This window comes from Mytilus edulis, chromosome 1, assembly GCF_963676685.1.
Source record: "Mytilus edulis chromosome 1, xbMytEdul2.2, whole genome shotgun sequence".
Lineage (NCBI taxonomy): Eukaryota > Metazoa > Mollusca > Bivalvia > Mytilida > Mytilidae > Mytilus > Mytilus edulis.
Window position 1 is genome coordinate 109,235,216 of NC_092344.1, and position 19,453 is coordinate 109,254,668.

The window sequence follows — 19,453 nt, forward strand, 5'->3', positions numbered from 1 at the left end:
CCTCTATAATATATCTTCCAATGATTTATTGACAAATAACAAGCTAAACTCTGTCACAGCTTTTTCTGGAGGCAATCTGAAGTAGATGAAAAAGGACGAACTTGAACAAGGACGAAATAACATAAATTGTACAATCTTTGACAATTTTAAACTGTAACATATGATCCTGTTTTTAATTATCCTTTTTGAGTGATTAAATAAAACTATAAAACAGTCTTTTAATATATAGTCATCTACATGATCTACAATATTACAGTAAATCAAAGGGAAGTGGTTTTCTGAAAGGGTACGAGAGTAAGTGTTATCAAGAGGTCAATATATAGGACGAAGACAACACCAACCGGCTAAAAAAATATCATATAAAATGAGCTTGCCAACTAAGATAACTGATTTAATTGTGAAAGACATTCGATTTCCAACTTCATTAGAGAAAGATGGCTCTGATGCAATGGTGAGTCAGTCTTTATACTTGTCAAAACTTTTTTTTAAATCAAATAGTTTTAAAAAAAAGTTAAAACCTTGGACAGATGGACTATTATCTAACTATTAGATAAAGTCCCATAAAATTGTAGGTACTTGTTAGACTGATTAATTTGCACTCAAAGTCTAAAAATCGTTGCTGTTATTCCTAAATGCTGCATTATTGCAAGAACTAGCAAATCCAAAATTTTAAATCTTTGATTTTGTTCAAATTTTATTGATTGATCTGTTGATTATAGCTTGCTTATTGTACAGTGGCAATTATATCATGCTCATTCAGAACAACAACTAAATAAACAAAACAGACAGCATGTTCCTGTATTAATACAAAATATTTGTATTTTGTAAGTAGAGATTGATCAATTTTTTTAATAGGAGCACATTATGTATGTGAAAATATGCAAAGTTCTACCAATGCAATAATATGTTTTACCGACAAATGCTTAAGAATTTGATAAATTAATGAACACATAGACCAATTTATAAGTTGTTTAGCAGAAAATCATTTGAGTTGAGAGAAAAAAATATTTTTAATAGAAGAACTTACATATTTAAAAAAGTATACATAATTGTGTCTTTTATTGCAGCATACAGCACCGGATTATTCATGTGCATATGTTATTTTGAAAACAGACTCAAAGTTACAAGGAAATGGAAATACCTTTCTGAATGGTAGAGGAACACAAATAGGTACAAATTATTTAATCATGATTCTTTTTTTACCATGGATGTTCTCAGTAATTATTAAATCATAGAATCATATAAAGTTTCAGAAATCTTTCAGTGGATTTGTCTTAGTGGTTGTGGTGTTGATGGCAGAACTTTTACAGAATCTATAATTCTTATGATCATATTGAGATTCAGGATGATTTTTAGTTTAGCTTGAGATGACATCATCTCTTTAGTAGTTTCCAAAAATTTGGTAAATTTAAAATTTTCATCTTGAATTCTCCCATTGTTAGGAACCAATATAAACAGGTTAAGCTTCACTATGCTATATTTGAACTTGTTTAATTTTAAGGAAATTGGTTTTGATGACACATCTTGGAAAGTATCAAAAATAGGCTTACTAAGTAACTTGTGTTAGAAGGTGATATTAGCATATCATTTTAAATTGAGTTCAATATCAAATCTTAAGAGTCGCTTGTTATTCTTGACCAGTTTATATATTAATGACATTGTTTGCCAAACCCAGTTATTAAAGAGACTCCTGTCCATGATGGTGTAGTCTTTAAAGAATGTATAAATAATTTGAAATCACGTACTTGCTGAATTTTTAGTAAGCAAGTCGAAACTAGTTTTGTTTTGATAAAAATTAAAGGACATTTGGAAAAGAAGGTAAATGTACTTTAAAAATAAAAATTTTCTGTCATATAAAGAAGCATATTTATTATAGTTCATTATTTTTGTTAAATATAATTTTAGTGTGTTGTGCAATTGAAGCCTTTAGGAAGCTGGTGGTTGGACAGAGATTAGCTGATATTTTTGGAAATTTTGGAAAATACTGGCAGTCCTTATGCAGTGAAGATCAAATCAGATGGGTAGGTCATAAGACATTTTTTAAAACTGATTAAAAGCCTGTTTATGACTGACAACTTAATAAAGAGGTGCATCAATGTTTAGTTTTTATGTAATGTGGATGCATCAATATTCGTCAGATACCAATTTTTCGTGGATTTCGTGGGTACATGCTAACCACGAATTTAAATGTTCAACGAAACATAAACTTTCAATATGCTTTGTATGCAGATATTGGCATAACCACTAAATCAAATATCCACGAAAATGCAATTTTTGTCAAGCCACGAAAAATTGATACCCACGAAAATAAATGAATCCACAGTAAAAGTTATATGCTTTCCTTACATTGAATAACATGAACAAAAGCTTTTTTCAAGGTTAAACTGACCCAGTGTTCTGACGGTAGTGTGATCACTTTGAGTGTGGGGTCTAATTCTGACCAAAGTCTTGAAAGGAGCTATTTGATGCTTCTCCAATAAGTAGGTCCAAGGACACAGTTATTGTCCTTTGGTTTCCGTTGTCTACGAATATAGTCCCTAGTGTGAACAGTGTATAACTTGCATTTTTTTATACACTTTCCCAATTTATTTTTTGATATTTTATGCATTAAATATTAAGTAAGGGGATGAAATAACATGTTTAAAAAAATTTGGGTGCTGAATCTTTAGGTGATTTGGTTCAGTTAAAAAGGTCAAAAAATTAGTATGACTGAAGCTGTCAAACTGAATTTTAGACCCCCTTAGCACAGAATTGTCAATATTTTGAGTTAGAGCTGGTAGAAGTTTCTATAATTTTGATATTATTTGTCCAATAAGTAGTACACTACACTGTAAAAATCTAATTGAGATAGAGCAGGTGTGATTTTTTTAATTTGAATTTATTGTCTAAAAGAAATGCACTACGAAATAACTGTTCTCGGGCCAGCATGAAACACTTAGGAGTAAGGGCAAAAATCTGATCTTCTCATTATCAGAATAATATGTCTGGGTTGTCCTGCAGACTGTGTGTGCATGAACTAGCTTATTTAAATCTGACTCAACAGCAAGCTAATAATATAACTTGGTTTCATTTTTTGAAGTAAATTGATGGAAAACAAAAGTAAAAAAAATACCTAATAACAAAAAATTCACAATTTTACAATTTCAGTTAGGACCAGAAAAAGGTGTGACACATCTAGCTACAGCAGCCATTATAAATGCATTATGGGACTTATGGGCTAAAATGGAAGAAAAGGTAAGCATAGATGTCAATTGTTGTTGTTAGGTTCCTGTTTCATCTAAGTATATATCAAATCTTTTTCTTTTACATAGTTATTTTACTGTTATGATAACTGATACTTTTAAATTGTGTCTGGCATCTCCATTGTCATTCAAGATAGCCGATTAAGTCTCTGATTTGCTGACTCTTTTTCAGAGCTGTTACATCCAATGAACTCTAAATAGGCAATTTTATTGCAATGCAAGATATTATACTCCAGTATATCCATCCTTATCCTTATTCTTGGGGAATCCCTTTTCACATGGCTCACACTACTGAGAGAGAAGGGATTTCTCTTTTATAAGAGAAGTGGTGATACTTAAAGAAGAAGTCCTTGTTTAGTAGTTTGTGGCATTATGATGTTTTGTTTCCAATTTTTTAAATTCTTTTTTTATACAATGTATTGTTAAAAGTATTCCTGAAATTCAGACTCATACCATTTCATGCTGCCTTTTGATTTAAAATGGTCATCACTACTACTTTACAAATCATGGCTCCCTTATGACAGAATTTGTTTTGTTTATTTCCAACATTGTCATGACATGTTTTAATAAGTCATCTCTCTTTTCCATGTTAAGGGGGCTCGCGGGCATAAATCATTTTTTTTTCTAATATAGGATTTGGCTATATTTTTTATAAATGAACTTTATCATATATATAAAGAAAAATGAAATAAAAAAATGAGGTCTACGTCCATTTAAGCTCACAATCTGCCTCCGAAAGAAGTATACATTTTTGTAAATGTATTTTTTTCTGTTGAACTAATAGGAGTAATATCGAAATGAAAAAAGAACTAAATTACAGAAATCGCTTAAAATTTACAATTATTTAGTTTATGTACATCTTATTTAAAAACAATGATAAAAAATATAGGTCACCTATGAGTTTAAAAAGTTATTTCAATTTTAATGCAAAAAATGGTATTTTTGCACCAAAGGGAGATAATTTGGAGCTTATTTGATATAAACATTTTAAAAGTCATCTGGGGCCAAACCGAATTGATTTTCTGGGTGATTTTTGTACCATATCATAAAGTAATAACTAATAGTGTTATAAATAAAATTTGTAATGAAAAAACAAACGTTTTATTGTTTGCTCAAATTTTTGTACCCGCGAGCCTCCTTAATTAACATTTGCCTCAACTTTTATTTTGTATTTAATCATAATACAAAATCTTTTTTCTTAAGCCTTATATAATATTTATGTGTAAATATTTTTTTTCAGCCACTGTGGAAACTTCTGGTGGACATGGTAATGTATTCATACAGTCTTTGATATGTCATTTTGACTTGTTTCAGGTTCTAATTTTAGAAAATTAAATTTTCCGATTTGATTTATTTACCTTCAAGATGTAATTAAAGCTGTTGAAGAACTGAAATAATATCTTCATATATCGTATATTTTAATTGAAACATTGATTTTAACTATTAAGAAAGGTAAATAGTGAAAATTGAGGCTTACTTTTAAAGGGATAATATTTTTGTATCCTGTAGGATACACTTGCCCTGCACACTGTGTATCTTTCAGGATACATCCACCCTGTGCATTGTGTATTCTCACATAAAAGGGTTAACTTACTAAGTGGTTTTATTATGCAAGAGTGACAGAACCTTATTTTATTATCCCTTTATATTATTTTTTTTAGAGTTATTTCAAAAGGAATGAATTAAAAGATTCTGAATATTATCTTTAAGAAAGAAGACAGAGAGAATTTTTGTTGTTGTACATTTCAATACATGAGAAATAAATCGTTCAGGTTGAGGTAGTCATTGTCAATTTTATGTTTATATTTGCAGGAACCAGAGGAACTTGTTTCTGTAATTGATTTTAGATACATGTAAGTATTCTTAAGGTCTGTCATTAAATAACTCCTTATTTTCCTAAATTTTAGTGATTATGTACTGTACTTATTAATACTCAAAAATTCATTTTATCAAAGATACTGGAAGCCAGTGGAAGGCCTGACTAAAACAGGAATCTTGGCAGTTGACACTGTCAAAATATATCCTTTCTTTACTTCAATCTTTTGAATCCATACAAGTTTTTGTTCATTTTGTGATGAAAAATATGCATCGTAGTTTTAGTGCTTGCACAATTTTCAAGCTTGTATAGTTGGATTTCCGTTAGAAAGACATTTGATCATAGCTTCTAATAAATCTTTCTATTTCAGGGATGATGCATTAACCAAAGCAGAAGCCATAGGTAATATTAGATTTGTTATTTATATCTGAAGCTTAGATTGTCCTGAACATGCTTGAAATATTTACCAATGGACATACATTTAAAAACAGGTATCAATCAATCATTAGCTTAGGAAGAAATTTGTTTACCCATAATTGATTGTTAAAAGTTTTTAATGATTAAGTTACTTCTGAATAATGTTAGTATTGAAACAATTTTAGATTTATTTGTAAAGGAATTTTAATGTCTTTAAAAGATTTTTTACATTATTGTGGAGAAATTTCAGAGACAAGATATGACACTATTTATGGAGAAGAAAAAAACTTGAAAGCAAAAGGCCTCTAAAACTGCAATCCTTAAAAATTTATGACAGGCACTGAATTAAATGTAAGATGTGGTATGGTTGCCAATGACACAACTCTCAACATAAGAGACGAAATGACACAGAAATTAACAACTATAGGCCCCCTCCCCAAAAAAAACACAACAAAACATTGAGATTTTTAAATGTGTTAACTGGTTTAAAGGTGACAGCTTTAAATGGTGACTTGTAGTTATTTCAGGAGTATAAGATGAGTTATATATACTTTCAGAACTTCTTAGATCAAGGCAAGCTGGCAAAGCTGAAAGAGGTAAATTAATTTTATATTAATTCATAATATTTACGTAATTGGAATGTACATTAGGACATCATCTCCTAATTAGAAATCACACCCTGTTCGTGCTTTAAACTATTAGATGTATCGACTCCTGCCACGCATGTGTGGTTCCCCAGTCTCTCTCAGCGAAAAAGAGTTCGCACACTTTATTTTTTGTATTATTCTATCATAAAAATATTAAAGAACAAATTTCCCAATTTTCAGCAGAAAAAGTGAAAAGTAAATGTAACAGGTCAAGAATAGGGTGACATAATCAAAAGTTTATTTGAAATGACAGCAATACTTTACAATTTTTCACAGCCTCAAAGAACTGTAAGGAACCCATACTGACAATACTGCATTTCAATTATGATGATATCTTTGATCACAAATCATGATTGATTTACTGTTAAATTTTGTACCAGCTTATCATTTAATTGAAAGACAAGTTGATTTTTTGCTACAAGACAAGAATATTAGTATAAAACTATAAAACTGAAAAAAAATTTGCAGGTTTATGGGAAATAGATATTCATATATAAAAATGAAATGATTGAGACCCATTGAGACTTCGGTTTGCGGATGTTTAATCTTCTTTTTATTCGTGTTATATTCAATGCAAACATAAAAATGTCCTGCACAGACATTTGTCTGCCATAAACAACAAATAATAGACCTTGCTTAAATTAAATGGCTGCATTGAAATTTTTGAAAATTCCCAAAATATGATTTTTTTGTGAATCCTTTGTATGAAATAAGTAATATTTCTACAATATGTGAAATCAGTCATAATTATTGTTACTTCCGCAATATGTATACCATATACTGAATCTAGTTATTCTGTTGTTTTAGAGGCTGAACTGAAAAGTAAAGGCTTCCCAGCTTACACAACATCATGTGGTTGGTTGTTTTACCCAGATGATAAAATCAGAAAGGTACATTTTTATTCTTTTCATTTCTCTATTCTTTTCTTTCCAAAACAAAAAAGTTTATGTTTATATATGGCTGTCAAAGATTGGACATATTATGGTATACCATTGTATGATTGATTGATTGATTGTTGGTGTTTAACACCACTTTCAACACTATATCATGGAGGCTAGTTTTTATTTATGAAGGAATACAATTACTACAGGAGTCAAACACACCTAATCTTGAAGTACTTGACCAGTGTTAATATGATTGTTTTTACTTTGATTGTTAAAAGATTCCATCGTTGTTGTCTAAAAACTAATCAGAATATCACGTTATGTTTTGATTTAAACTTAATGTAAACTGAAATCAAGCTGGTGCTCGGGGCTGTCTTAAACTTTCATTGAAGTGAGAGGTTTTTTTTGCTTCGTGTTGAAGGCCTCACAGTGTCTTTGAGATGAAGAACGACAATAAAAGCACTGTTCTTTTGGTGTTTTTGTGTAATTATTTTGCTTTGCATGAACTGCTATTGTGTCATAAATGGATACCCCATATCCTTTGTTTTTCTATCTGAAAAATTGAAATGCTTGAATTTAACATAGCTTGATATTTATGTTTTAGTTGGCAGGTGAGGCAATCAGTAAAGGAATGGAAAGGTAAGATTGTTATGTCTAAAGCTTCTATTATGTGTGTGTGTACAGTACATCTGATAGAGTTAAATTGATACTATTTCCAGAAAATGCATGTGTTATTTTCTGTTGATATTGTGTGTGATTGATTATAGATAGTGCATATGAATTTTACAATAATGCATGTGTGGTTGATTGCATGTGTAGTTAAAGACCAAACAGCCTATTCATTTCTATCAGTGATTTTTCCTTAAAATTTTGTGTGAAGGTGTTGCATGATTTGAGGAACAAAATATGATGAAAACAATTGGGGGTCACCGACTTATTTTTGTCACTATAGCAACCTCAGTTTCGTGTTTTCCCGAATATTAACATAATATTTGCTTGTTATCTAAACTCTCAAAAAAATGCTTTATATCAAACCTACAAGCATAATTCTTGTTTCACGTTAAACAGTAGATTTGTATCTTTCAAATACAGGTTCAAAAGTTTAAGGCTCATATTGATTTGATTTTTTTAAAAATATGATTTATTTCATTCTCGCCAAAAATAAAATGTAAAACTGAAAAACGTTTCCAGTATTAAAAAATATCTACCAGTGATTTCTTCATAAAAATTTAAAGAGGGAAAGTGCCATGTGTACTCTTCAAAATAAAGCTAAAAAAAGTGTATTTCACTGACCTTTCAAAACAGTTATGAGTAATTTTCATGTTTTTTTCTCGTTCGTTTTGAAGAAAACAGTTGTCTTTCTTCAGAACATTGCATCTGAAGTCATAGTACAAACTTTCCTTGCTGGCGCACTATTTGAAAAAAGAAATCGCAAATTGGACGTTTGAAACCCACATTTAAATTTCCAAGAATAACAACTATATTCACCTACTTTATTATCCGGTAATACTAGAGATTAAGCATGTATCAGTTTCAGATCTTTATGATGTTGTTGCCGCACAATATAAACCTTCAGAAACACCATCCGCCGGAATGGAAAATTGTTTGAAATAACCTTTCACGCCGCTTTTGTATTGAAAGTCTGTTTTTGTCCTCTGTCCCACATAAGCAAAATTATTGAAAATAAAAATAGAAATGAAGGATGGCACTGGTTACAGAGTATTTGAATACACCAGACTAGATGTGCTTGTTTCTTTTTCGTCAATTTCAGAAGTTTGCCGTAACGAACTAATTCAGTACTGTTGAAAGACGGACATACAAAAGCATGAAAGGAGTTCTTTATACCATTATTTTTCCCGACTAAGACGAACGTTTAGAAATTATTGCATCGAGTTTGTGATTATTTTAGAATATCATTAAGATATAAGGAAATTAAAATTATAGGTATAATATATGAATGAAAGTTTTGATTCTAAAACCTTATACATCTATCTTAAAATACAATACTTTTATTACTACCTCATGTGTTTTCAATAAACGCGACAGTAAATATAAAATAAAAAAGTTTTAGATTCAAAACTTTATTAATTTAGAAATAATTTTCCGTTGAAAACTACAAAGTAAGATTTCTCCAACAGGATAAAATATAATAAATCTAAATTGCTCATTTTGGAAATTAAAACAAAGAAAAGGTTGTTGCCGGCATTGAAAATCGAAATTTGTTTTCAATTTTTCCGGTCACAGTTGTAGCTAAATGAAAGGGAGCGATTTTATGTAAGATGTTATTCTTGGGGCAATTGTTTTTGTCATAAGTTAAATTTACAACAATTCAGTTTTAAACACCGAGAATTTTGATTTTAATTAACATTCGCTGAGTATTAGTTTTATTAATATTTTTTGCCTTACAGCTTATTTCCTACTGCATGTAGGGTAAAACTTTGGTTGGTTTCCTTGCTTTGTTTGTATAAATGTTTACTCAAGCTCTGTAATTAAGATTGACATCTTTATATATAGGTATGTAAACCTGTATATATGCTATTTAATTGAATTGGACGTTATCAAAATATAATTATACAAACAAAGCAAGCAGGCAAACCAAAGTGTTGATCTACATACAGTAGGAAATTAGCTGTAAGCTTCAGTGAGATTAGACAATATGATTGTCAACTCTACTTAAAGCAATTTGAAATGAAACAAATGACAAACAAAAACGACCCTTTGTCATCATTTTATTTTTACTGTAAGATTTTGTCAAATAAGCAGTATAAATAAATTTTAACTTCATTGCAAGATCGGACATTATTTTACGAGAATCATCCAGACATAAGTTACATGCACATGTTGCCAGTATGTCAAAACTTTTAGGAATAATTGATTATCGGCCCAACCATGTGAATACTCAATTTAAAAAAAAAAAATTAAAATTGACACTAAAATTAGAAGGATCATTGCATAAGGAACATGTTTACTAAGTTTTAAATTGATAGGACTTCAACTTCGTCAAAAACTACCTTGACCAAAAACTGTAACCAAAAACTTAAACCTGAAGCGGGACAGAAGGACGAACGAACGGACGCACAGACCAGAAAACATAATGCCCATAAATCGGGCATAAAAAAAACTTTCACCTAACCTGTACACAATCGGCGCAAACGAAAGACAAAATCTACGCAAGTGAAGAAGAAAAAAAATGAAATGCAGATCGACGCAAATATAAGACAAAATCTACGCATGTGAAAGAATAAAAAAAGATGAAATGCAGAACGGCGCAAATGCAAAAAGTCGATCTCAAAATTTATATTTTATTATTTTTATTAGAACGAAGGTTAAATATAGTGTAGTATCTTATGTGTCCATTTGTGTTAAATTTCCACAGGATATTAAAATAGCGTGACGCATAACAGTTCCTCGGCTTTTCTTGGGAAACGTAGCGTACCTACGTAGCATACACCATGTAGGAATCCGAGAAAAACGTGAAATAGGACGTTATAATTTGACGTTTTTTCATTGCTAGAAACAATGTCATAGAGCTTTTATGTCACTACCAAGTTGCGTTAGCTGATGCGCATAAACAATAGGCTGTTTGGTCTTTAAATGCAAAAATGATTAAGATACAATTTTTATTACTTAATCTTTTTTTAGAAAAGTTTCTTATTGATAAATGAATGTTGACATTACTTTGATTACTTTTAAAAGATTTAAAATGAAAGTTGGGGCAGATGTTGAGGATGATATCAGAAGGGCCAAAATCTTCAGAGAAACAATTGGTTATGATAGATTATGGGTGAGTCACAAAAAGTAGTAAAGAGCCACATCCAGAATCAATATACACTTAGATACAGGTTTTATAATGATCACACTTGGATTAGATAAGCATATTATGTTTAAAATATAGAACAAATGTTAAAACTTGCTTTCAGACTTTACTTAGCATTATGGTAATACTTTAATTCTATTCCTTTAGAGTTCATATTTCCTGCAGCATTTAATATGTCTTGAAATGTATTGTTTGTTAAATGCTTTTGATTAACTTTTTTTTTGTATAGCTGTGTGATTTTTATTTAAGAATGCTTTTTGTTTGGTTGGTTTGATATTGTCTTTTCTTTATTTACAACAAAAAAGTTGGGGAATTTTAATTGTCTTCAACCCATGCTATCAGAAATTATTACTGCGTCATTTTTTCATCCCTATTAATAAACAGGTTTCAAGTTTTGTATTCATTTAATTGTTAGAGTTCCTTTTTGTTATTTAAGTGCTTATATCATGAATATTTTTGAAGGGTTATTAATAACCAATTTCTGATGAAATCCTCCATATAGTAGTATGTACTATCTAACTTTTGGATATCCCAATCCAATTATAAACAATTCAGAATAGATAAAAATTACCTAGCAATTGAAGTTTATAAATATAAAAAAGTTACATAAACTAGCTTTTATAACAAGAGCATTTATATTATACAGCTATTTTGTAAAGTCATTTGTATCCATTTATTTTTTATGCCCTACTTAGGGGTATTATGTTTTTCGGTTTGTGCATCCGGTCGTTCGGCAAGCGTTGCGCTTTAAATATTAAGATTTAGCTGCCTTGAGTGGAGAAAAATTGTAATAAACTTGTTGGAGTGGTGAAATCTGTATTTCTAAGCATCATATTCTCAAAAATTATCATCATATGAAAAAATTTTAATTATATGTTCATATCTTTTTAGATGGTGGATGCCAATCAGAAATGGGAGGTACAGGAATCTATTGATTGGATGAAAAAGTTAGCTCCATATAAACCATTGTGGATTGAGGAACCCACAAATCCTGATGATATTATGGGCCATGCTGCTATTGCTGAAGTAAGCATAAATTATTGTGAACAGGAAAACCCTAAAATACTGATGATGTTTTGGGCCTGGATTGTTTTTCTGCAGTAAAAATGAACAGATTCCCATCCCTCTTTTCCTCAAAAGTTGAATCCCTGAATGATGTATTATTTCAGTCTGTGAAATCATATCTAACATTATAAAATAAGAACTATGTTTATATTAAGGAGTAGACATTTTGATTTTTAAATTTCTTTGTTTTCTTGTTCAATGAGCAGATTTACAGTACATGAAGGTCTCAAAAAGTTTATTTTCTTTGGCTAAAACAGACCTAACACCCTTTTCCTTTATGCTATTTCCAGTCCTTGTTTAAATATACTTTTCACACAATTATTGAGTTATTCATTCATTTGACAGGCTTAGTATATACATTATACTATAAGATCTATTTGTGAAATTACCATTGGTTGCTAAAGTAACATTTATGTTTAAAAAGACTTATAATTAATCTATTTCTTTGTTTCAGTGTTTGATTATTGTGATAAAAAGATTGTAAGACAATTTGCAAGGAATGATACTCATTACAATACATATTCAATTCTTTATTTTAGGGTTTGAAATCTGTTGGTATTGCTGTGGCAACAGGAGAACATTGTCACAACAGAGTAATGTTTAAACAGTTTCTGAAGGCCAAGGCCATGCAGTATTGTCAGATTGATGCCTGTAGATTGGGTGGAGTAAATGAATGCCTGGCAGTTATTCTAATGGCAGCAAAATTTAACAGTTAGTATTGTTTAAGGGTTGAAAGTAAAAGAAACATTTTTTTTTTTTAAATCTGTCCTGGTAAAAGACCAGTTACTGTCAGTTGGTTACAAGTTGCAATCACCCGATATTTAATAGAATAAATTATATATTTAAAACAAATCTGATCTGGTCAATGACAATTACAATCATCTAGTTTTGAATGTAGTAGATTAATAAATATTGCATTGCTGTTTATTTCAGAAAAATATGTAAAATCTGCTTTGGTTTCTGACATTATTATTCGAATTAAGTAGACATTTTAATATCTAGTGGTGGATAGATTCAAAGGTCCTCATGTCCGGAAAATATCATGCAAAAGTCACCTAACTAGTATCCACTGTTTTTGCTAATAAGACTATTATTTAAATATTATTTCAGTTCCAGTTTGTCCCCATGCTGGTGGTGTAGGTCTGTGTGAACTAGTACAACATTTGTCAATATTTGACTTTATATCAGCAGGTTGTTCTTTAGAAAATAGGTTTGTATGATTATAAAAAAAATGAAAACTAAACTAATCCATTTTGCAACTGCAAGGTACAATTAACATCAATATGGTTCCTTATTGATGGGCAAAAATGATACCCATACACAGTTAAGGGGTGACAACTGATTTTTACTCTTATAGAGGCATGAACTTAGATGTAAATTAAACCTTTAATTCCTGATAGATGCATAATTCAGTTATAATATACCATATTTTTATGATGTATATGCCATGAAATTATTTTTTAAAAACCTCATACATTTTTCATGAAGAGGAATATGAAATATAGTGTAAAATCTGAACTTTCTACATTGATTGTTTTATCATTATTTAACTATTATGCCATACTTGGTTCATACTAGATTTATGGTAGTGATGTTTACAATGTATTCTGGTTCTGTACTAAGTTTGGTAGGTTTGGGTTTTGGGTGGTTTTTTTTTGCAAATGCACTCATGCACAAAATAAGTGTTTTTATTTTTGATTATGTTTTTTTTAGAATGATAGAATTTGCTGACCACTTACATGAGCATATGGAAGCACCTGTCAAAATCAAAAATGGCAATTATGTAGTACCTACGGTAAGATTATTATCTCAATTATTATGCTGCACATCAAATGTATACATGTATATCAAATGTGTGGTCTGTAGGCAATAACAATTATAAGTTTATTTCATCTCAAAATGATAAAAACTCACATTCTGATATTTGATACACATATCTGTATGATGCTTTTTTGAAGGTTGCATTAATTAGTCTATGTGCAACCTTCAAACATCGCAATAATAAATGCACACAATAATTTCTTAATTTACAGAAATCTTTCCTAGAAGTAAACATGCAGAAATGGCAAGCTAATGCTTTAACTTTTCAACTAGTTTTGAAGATTTTCAGTTTATAAAATTAAATTTTGGCAATGAATATTCTTTCTGTGAACTGTTATACCAAAGATCCATGGAGCTAATTTAAAATTGAAAGGTGTTGAAACAAAATTGCCCAAGCAGAAGTCAGATGAAATAAGGTAATTTCATCTGGTGTAAATTGTATTTCAACAACTTACAATTTTATGCCTGGCTTATAATATTACGGGTGTTGTTCATTCTTTCATTCTGACTGTTACTCTGCTGTAAGCATTTCACTCTCTAATTGCAAACCATCATTTTTGTTTATACGATTACAGTTACCGCAAGCAAAAAACTATTCAAATGGTAAGAAATTTTGCTGAGCTTTCATTAATATTTGACCTTTACACTTATACTAGCACAGAAAAATCTATGGACTGATTTTGGAGAAATGAGGCTTTGAGTTTTTTTATCATTTTAATGTAAATTGTATGCAGATTTGCACTTATTTTATAAGTTGGGAATTTTCATTCAGTCATTGTTGAAGCAAATTAAATATATGAATGCACTTTTAGATTTTTAATTTTTACAAACTTTTAGTAAAAAAGGTGCAAGTTGTATGCAAAATTTTAATATGTGTCATGGTGTGATTTACTGTTCTTTGACCTTGAACTTATACATTAATATTATATTTTTAGGTTCCTGGGTATTTGGTTGGTATCAAAGAAGGAACAATTAAGCAGTTTGAATATCCATGTGGCAGTGAATGGCAGAGAATGTTTGCTGATGGTACATTTGAACCTGATGTGTAAATGTAGTCATTGACGTTGTATTCATTACTAAATCATTAGAATTCACGAAAAAAAGAGTCTAACCTTAACTTGAGTATCACAGATCTTTGAACATTACTGTGTATTGATTTACAATTTTGAACATTATATTGCCACCAACTAAAAAAATGGTACACAATTGCAGCTTGCAAATCATTCAGTTTGTAAAAAAAATACCGAAATTACTCTATAAAAATCAAACTCAAGTTTAGAGAGTATGTAGTACAGGTGAATGAAGAAATCATATGTACAATTGTGTTGAATTTGTATATTTTTTCACTTTAATTATTTACTCAAAACTTAATTCTAATCAACTTGTTTAAAACATTTTTATAACAAAATTTACTTTTCAACTTTATTTGTAAGTGTGCCATATAAATGAAATCCAACTGTTTCTGTTTGTATGCTTCATAATTTTATAACACTTTATTATTTGTAACCTGATTATTTTTCTACAGAAGTGAGCTAACTACTATAAATGCAAAAGAATTTATGGTCTTAATAAATGGTCATGGACATTTCAATGGATCTTCTAATTTTTCTATTCAGTATTTTTATTTTAATACAATGTATAAACAAACTTTATAATCAGAAAATTTATAAGAGGGAATAGAATCTGTAAGATGAAGATTAATATATATAGATTTAATCAGAAAATTTATATTTTGAATTACTCATTATTTGAGATTGAAACAAAAAGATTTTCTATTGTTTTGGCAAATACAGAAACTTTCTATATGCAGAAAACAAAATATTAATGGAACTTATTGTATACTTAGTACAGATAAATTGTATGTGTAATACAATCATTGGCAAGCATGCTGTATCAGCCACCCATGATGATATCGTCAGCACGGTTGCAAAAGCTTTATCACACCTTTAATCTGTATGACGTCACGTCATTGATTTCAGTTACTATTGCAAAGGCTTTCAAATCCCTAATCTGTATGACGTCATGTCAAACCTATAATCTGTATGACGTCATGTTTCATAAAAACCATCTACTTGAGGTATATGTATAAATAAAGTGTATATTATATGGCTTTTTCAATATCACACACCATATCAACCCTTAACCAATATAATTCCTCGAGCAGAGCTCTTGGGATTATATTGGTGTCTCGGGTTGATACGGATACGATATTGAAAAAGCCATATGATATTCTCTATTTATTGCATTTCTATGAATACTAGGTTGTACCTACATGCAATGTTGATTCAGTAAAATGTGTTCATTATGTGTTTGTGTATGCTTTAATAGTTGTTTATTGTTTCCTACTTTTTAATTTAAGTATATTCATTTGACTGTTGTATTGACAATTATATTTACAGTAATCTTTTCATTTAAATTAAACATATATTCACAGTTTTACTCAGAATTTAAATTCCTTTTATCAAAGGTCATTAATAAGTCTTGCCTTTTTCATCTTTTTGTGATAAAATTGAATTTGAAGTAAAATTTCATAGGTGAAAACAATATAACAAAAAAGTTTTTTTAATTATTCTTATCACAGATGAATATTTCTAAGAAAATGTGACTTTTTTTTAGATTCATCTCAAAAACTTACTAATGCTGTGATTTGTTGCAATACTTGAATCATTTTATTTAGTATTTTGTTTTATAATACATGTAATGTGTGATTTATTGCAAATACAGTGTAAAATAAAAATATCTCTTAGTACAAGAATAGATAAAGGTTATTCAAAATGTAAAAATTAAAGTAAGTTAGAAATATAATTTAGATTATGTAGTGTGGTGAAAAATAAAATGAGGATTTTTTTATTAATTTTTTTTTCAGGGATAAATAAAATCCAAGATATTATACAAGTATACTCATATTTAAAGGTTGTAGACAATCATTTCAGTTTATGATTTATAACAAATGCATTTTTATCTTTATAGAAATAAACAAATATTTAATGGTCTTGTTTTTCATTGATAGATTTTAGATTTGAAAGTGACATGTTTTTTTTTTGAACCACTGGATAGAAAAAGAGGTAATGTGTGTAAATTGAACCTTAAATTGACCTTATCGCTGAGTTAATTTGTAAACTGACCTGAACATAAACTTTAAAATGAAATATATGCAATATTTGCAAGGTCAATGAACCATGATTGAGCGGTGAGGGCCATATAATCTGCATGGAAATAAACTTGAAAACTCAACTGCATACTAAATTTTATGGACTTTTTACCATTAGTGGTTCCCCTAAGACTGACTTAATCACAAACTGTAACATGTTAACTATGCAAATGTTATAAATTCAATTGACCAGACTGAGGGGGCGGGTTCAATAATCTCCATGTATAAGAGATGTGCAAATGCTAATACAATTTGAATATCAAATATCATGGACTTATCATTAATGGTTAAATTCAAACTGTTACAAACTTTAATATGTAAACTCAAATACAGGTATTTTTAAGAAGTACAAAGTAGTGTCTAGCTTTGTAATTTGATGGATATAAAGAATATAAATATCACTTGCTATTACCACTATTAAGGTTGGAATATGGACCTGCAAATTCTAGGGTGACATTTATTTCAGCTAAACATACTAATATTTACAAATATAAAAAAGAAATAAATGGGGAACATAGGCGGACCTAGGGGACAAACTTAAGATAGAGAACAGATACGAAAAATTCAGCAATTTTTCCATTTGTAAAGGGGCATAACTCAAGAATGGTAAAAGGGACACCGTTAAAATTTACACTTGACCTGGGTTTTTTTGTGGTAATAAGCATTGTGTAATGGGTTTCATAACATTTGGTTGATGCAAATTAAAGTTAGAGAAGGGAAATCAATTTTTGGACGTATGGACAGGCGGAAGGACGTACAGACAAGGTAAAACATTTTACCCCCTACATTTTTAGGCTTATCTTGACCTGTAAATTCAAAAGTTAAAATAAGTTTGTGACCTTGAACTTGCTGCTAAACATTTTTACCTTGATTCTGATGCCATCTACTGGTGGACTAGTAAATTTTGAATATAATTGCTTACATCCACTTCATTTGAACTTTGGAAGATGGTTGGTTCATTGGCAATCATACCACATCTTTATTTTTGTAAGACATAATCTTTCTATCAGTTTAATTAAAGTCTGGAGCTGGTAATGTCAGTAACTTCTTGTAGCTCTTTGTTAATTTATGTTTATTATTGTCATGTTAGCTCACCTGGCCGAAAGGCCAAGTGAGCTTTTCTCATCACTTGGCGTCCGGCGTCCGTCTTCGTCTGTCATTGTCCGTCGTCGTCCTGCGTTAACTTTTACAAAAATCTTCTCCTCTGAAACTCCTGGGCCAAATTTAACCAAACTTGGCCACAATCATCATTGGGGTATCTAGTTTAAAAAATGTGTCCGGTGACCCGGCCAACCAACCAAGATGGCCGCCATGGCTAAAAATAGAACATAGGGGTAAAATGCAGTTTTTGGCATATAACTCAAAAACCAAAGCATTTAGAGCAAATCTGACATAGGGGTAAAATTGTTCATCAGGTCAAGATCTATCTGCCCTGAAATTTTCAGATGAATCGGACATTTCGTTGTTGGGTTGCTGCCCCTGAAATGGTAATTTTAAGCAAATTTTGCTGTTTTTGGTTATTATCTTGAATATTATTATAGATAGAGATAAACTGTAAACAGCAATAATGTTCAGCAAAGTAAGATCTACAAATAAGTCAACATGACCAAAATGGTCAGTTGACCACTTTAGGAGTTATTGCCCTTTATAGTCAATTTTTAACCATTTTCCGTAAATCTTAGTAATCTTTTAAAAAAATCTTCTCCTTTGAAACTACTGGGCCAAATTTAACCAAACTTGGCCATAATCATCATTGGGGTATCTTGTTTAAAAAATGTGTCTGGTGACCCGCCCAACCAACCAAGATGGCCGCCATGGCTAAAAATAGAACATAGGGGTAAAATGCAGTTTTTGGCTTATAACTCAAAAACCAAAGCATTTAGAGCAAATCTGACATGGGGGTAGAATTGTTCATCAGGTCAAGATCTATCTGCCCTGAAATTTTCAGATGAATCAGACATTTCGTTGTTGGGTTGCTGCCCCTGAAATGGTAGTTTTAAGGAAATTTTGCTGTTTTTGGTTATTATCTAGAATATTATTATAGATAAAGATAAACTGTAAACAGCAATAATGTTCAGCAAGGTAAGATCCACAAATAAGTCAACTTGACCAAAATGGTTTAGGAGTTATTGCCCTTTATAGTCAATTTTTAACCATTTTCCGTAAATCTTAGTAATCTTTTAGAAAAATCTTCTCCTCTGAAACTACTGGGCCAAATTTAACCAAACTTGGCCATAATCATCATTTGGGTATCTTGTTTAAATAATGTGTCTGGTGACCCGCCCAACCAACCAAGATGGCCGCCATGGCTAAAAATAGAACATGGGGGTAAAATGCAGTTTTTGGCTTATAACTCAAAAACCAAAGCATTTAGAGCAAATCTGACATGGGGGTAAAATTGTTCATCAGGTCAAGATCTATCTGCCCTGAAATTTTCAGATGAATCGGACATTTCGTTGTTAGGTTGCTGCCCCTAAATTGGTAATTTTGAGGAAATTTTGCTGTTTTTTGTTATTATCTTGAATATTATTATAGATAAAGATAAACTGTAAACAGCAATAATGTACAGCAAAGTAAGAACTAAAAATCAAAG

At 30.3% G+C, this 19,453-nt stretch overlaps 1 protein-coding gene across 1 annotated transcript; it reads left to right on the plus strand.

Moving 5' to 3' along the window:
• The first annotated feature begins 289 nt into the window (after positions 1–289).
• Positions 290–16,701, plus strand: LOC139517561 (mitochondrial enolase superfamily member 1-like). Its single transcript, XM_071308771.1, has 16 exons — positions 290–451; positions 1,068–1,170; positions 1,906–2,021; positions 3,148–3,234; positions 4,483–4,509; positions 5,055–5,095; positions 5,429–5,460; positions 6,033–6,071; positions 6,930–7,012; positions 7,611–7,645; positions 10,703–10,790; positions 11,715–11,849; positions 12,428–12,599; positions 12,999–13,098; positions 13,602–13,683; positions 14,645–16,701. The coding sequence occupies exons 1-16, from the start codon at positions 365–367 to the stop codon at positions 14,756–14,758; spliced, it is 1,341 nt and encodes a 446-aa protein (XP_071164872.1). The 5' UTR covers positions 290–364; the 3' UTR covers positions 14,759–16,701.
• Positions 16,702–19,453: the final 2,752 nt, after the last annotated feature.

Coding starts and splice junctions, on each gene's coding strand:
- LOC139517561 (XM_071308771.1), top strand. CDS start 365: ATGAGCTTGCCAACTAAGATAACTGATTTAATTGTGAAAGACATTCGA. Junction 452..1,067: donor AAGATGGCTCTGATGCAATG/GTGAGTCAGTCT, acceptor CTTTTATTGCAG/CATACAGCACCGGATTATTC. Junction 1,171..1,905: donor TGGTAGAGGAACACAAATAG/GTACAAATTATT, acceptor ATATAATTTTAG/TGTGTTGTGCAATTGAAGCC.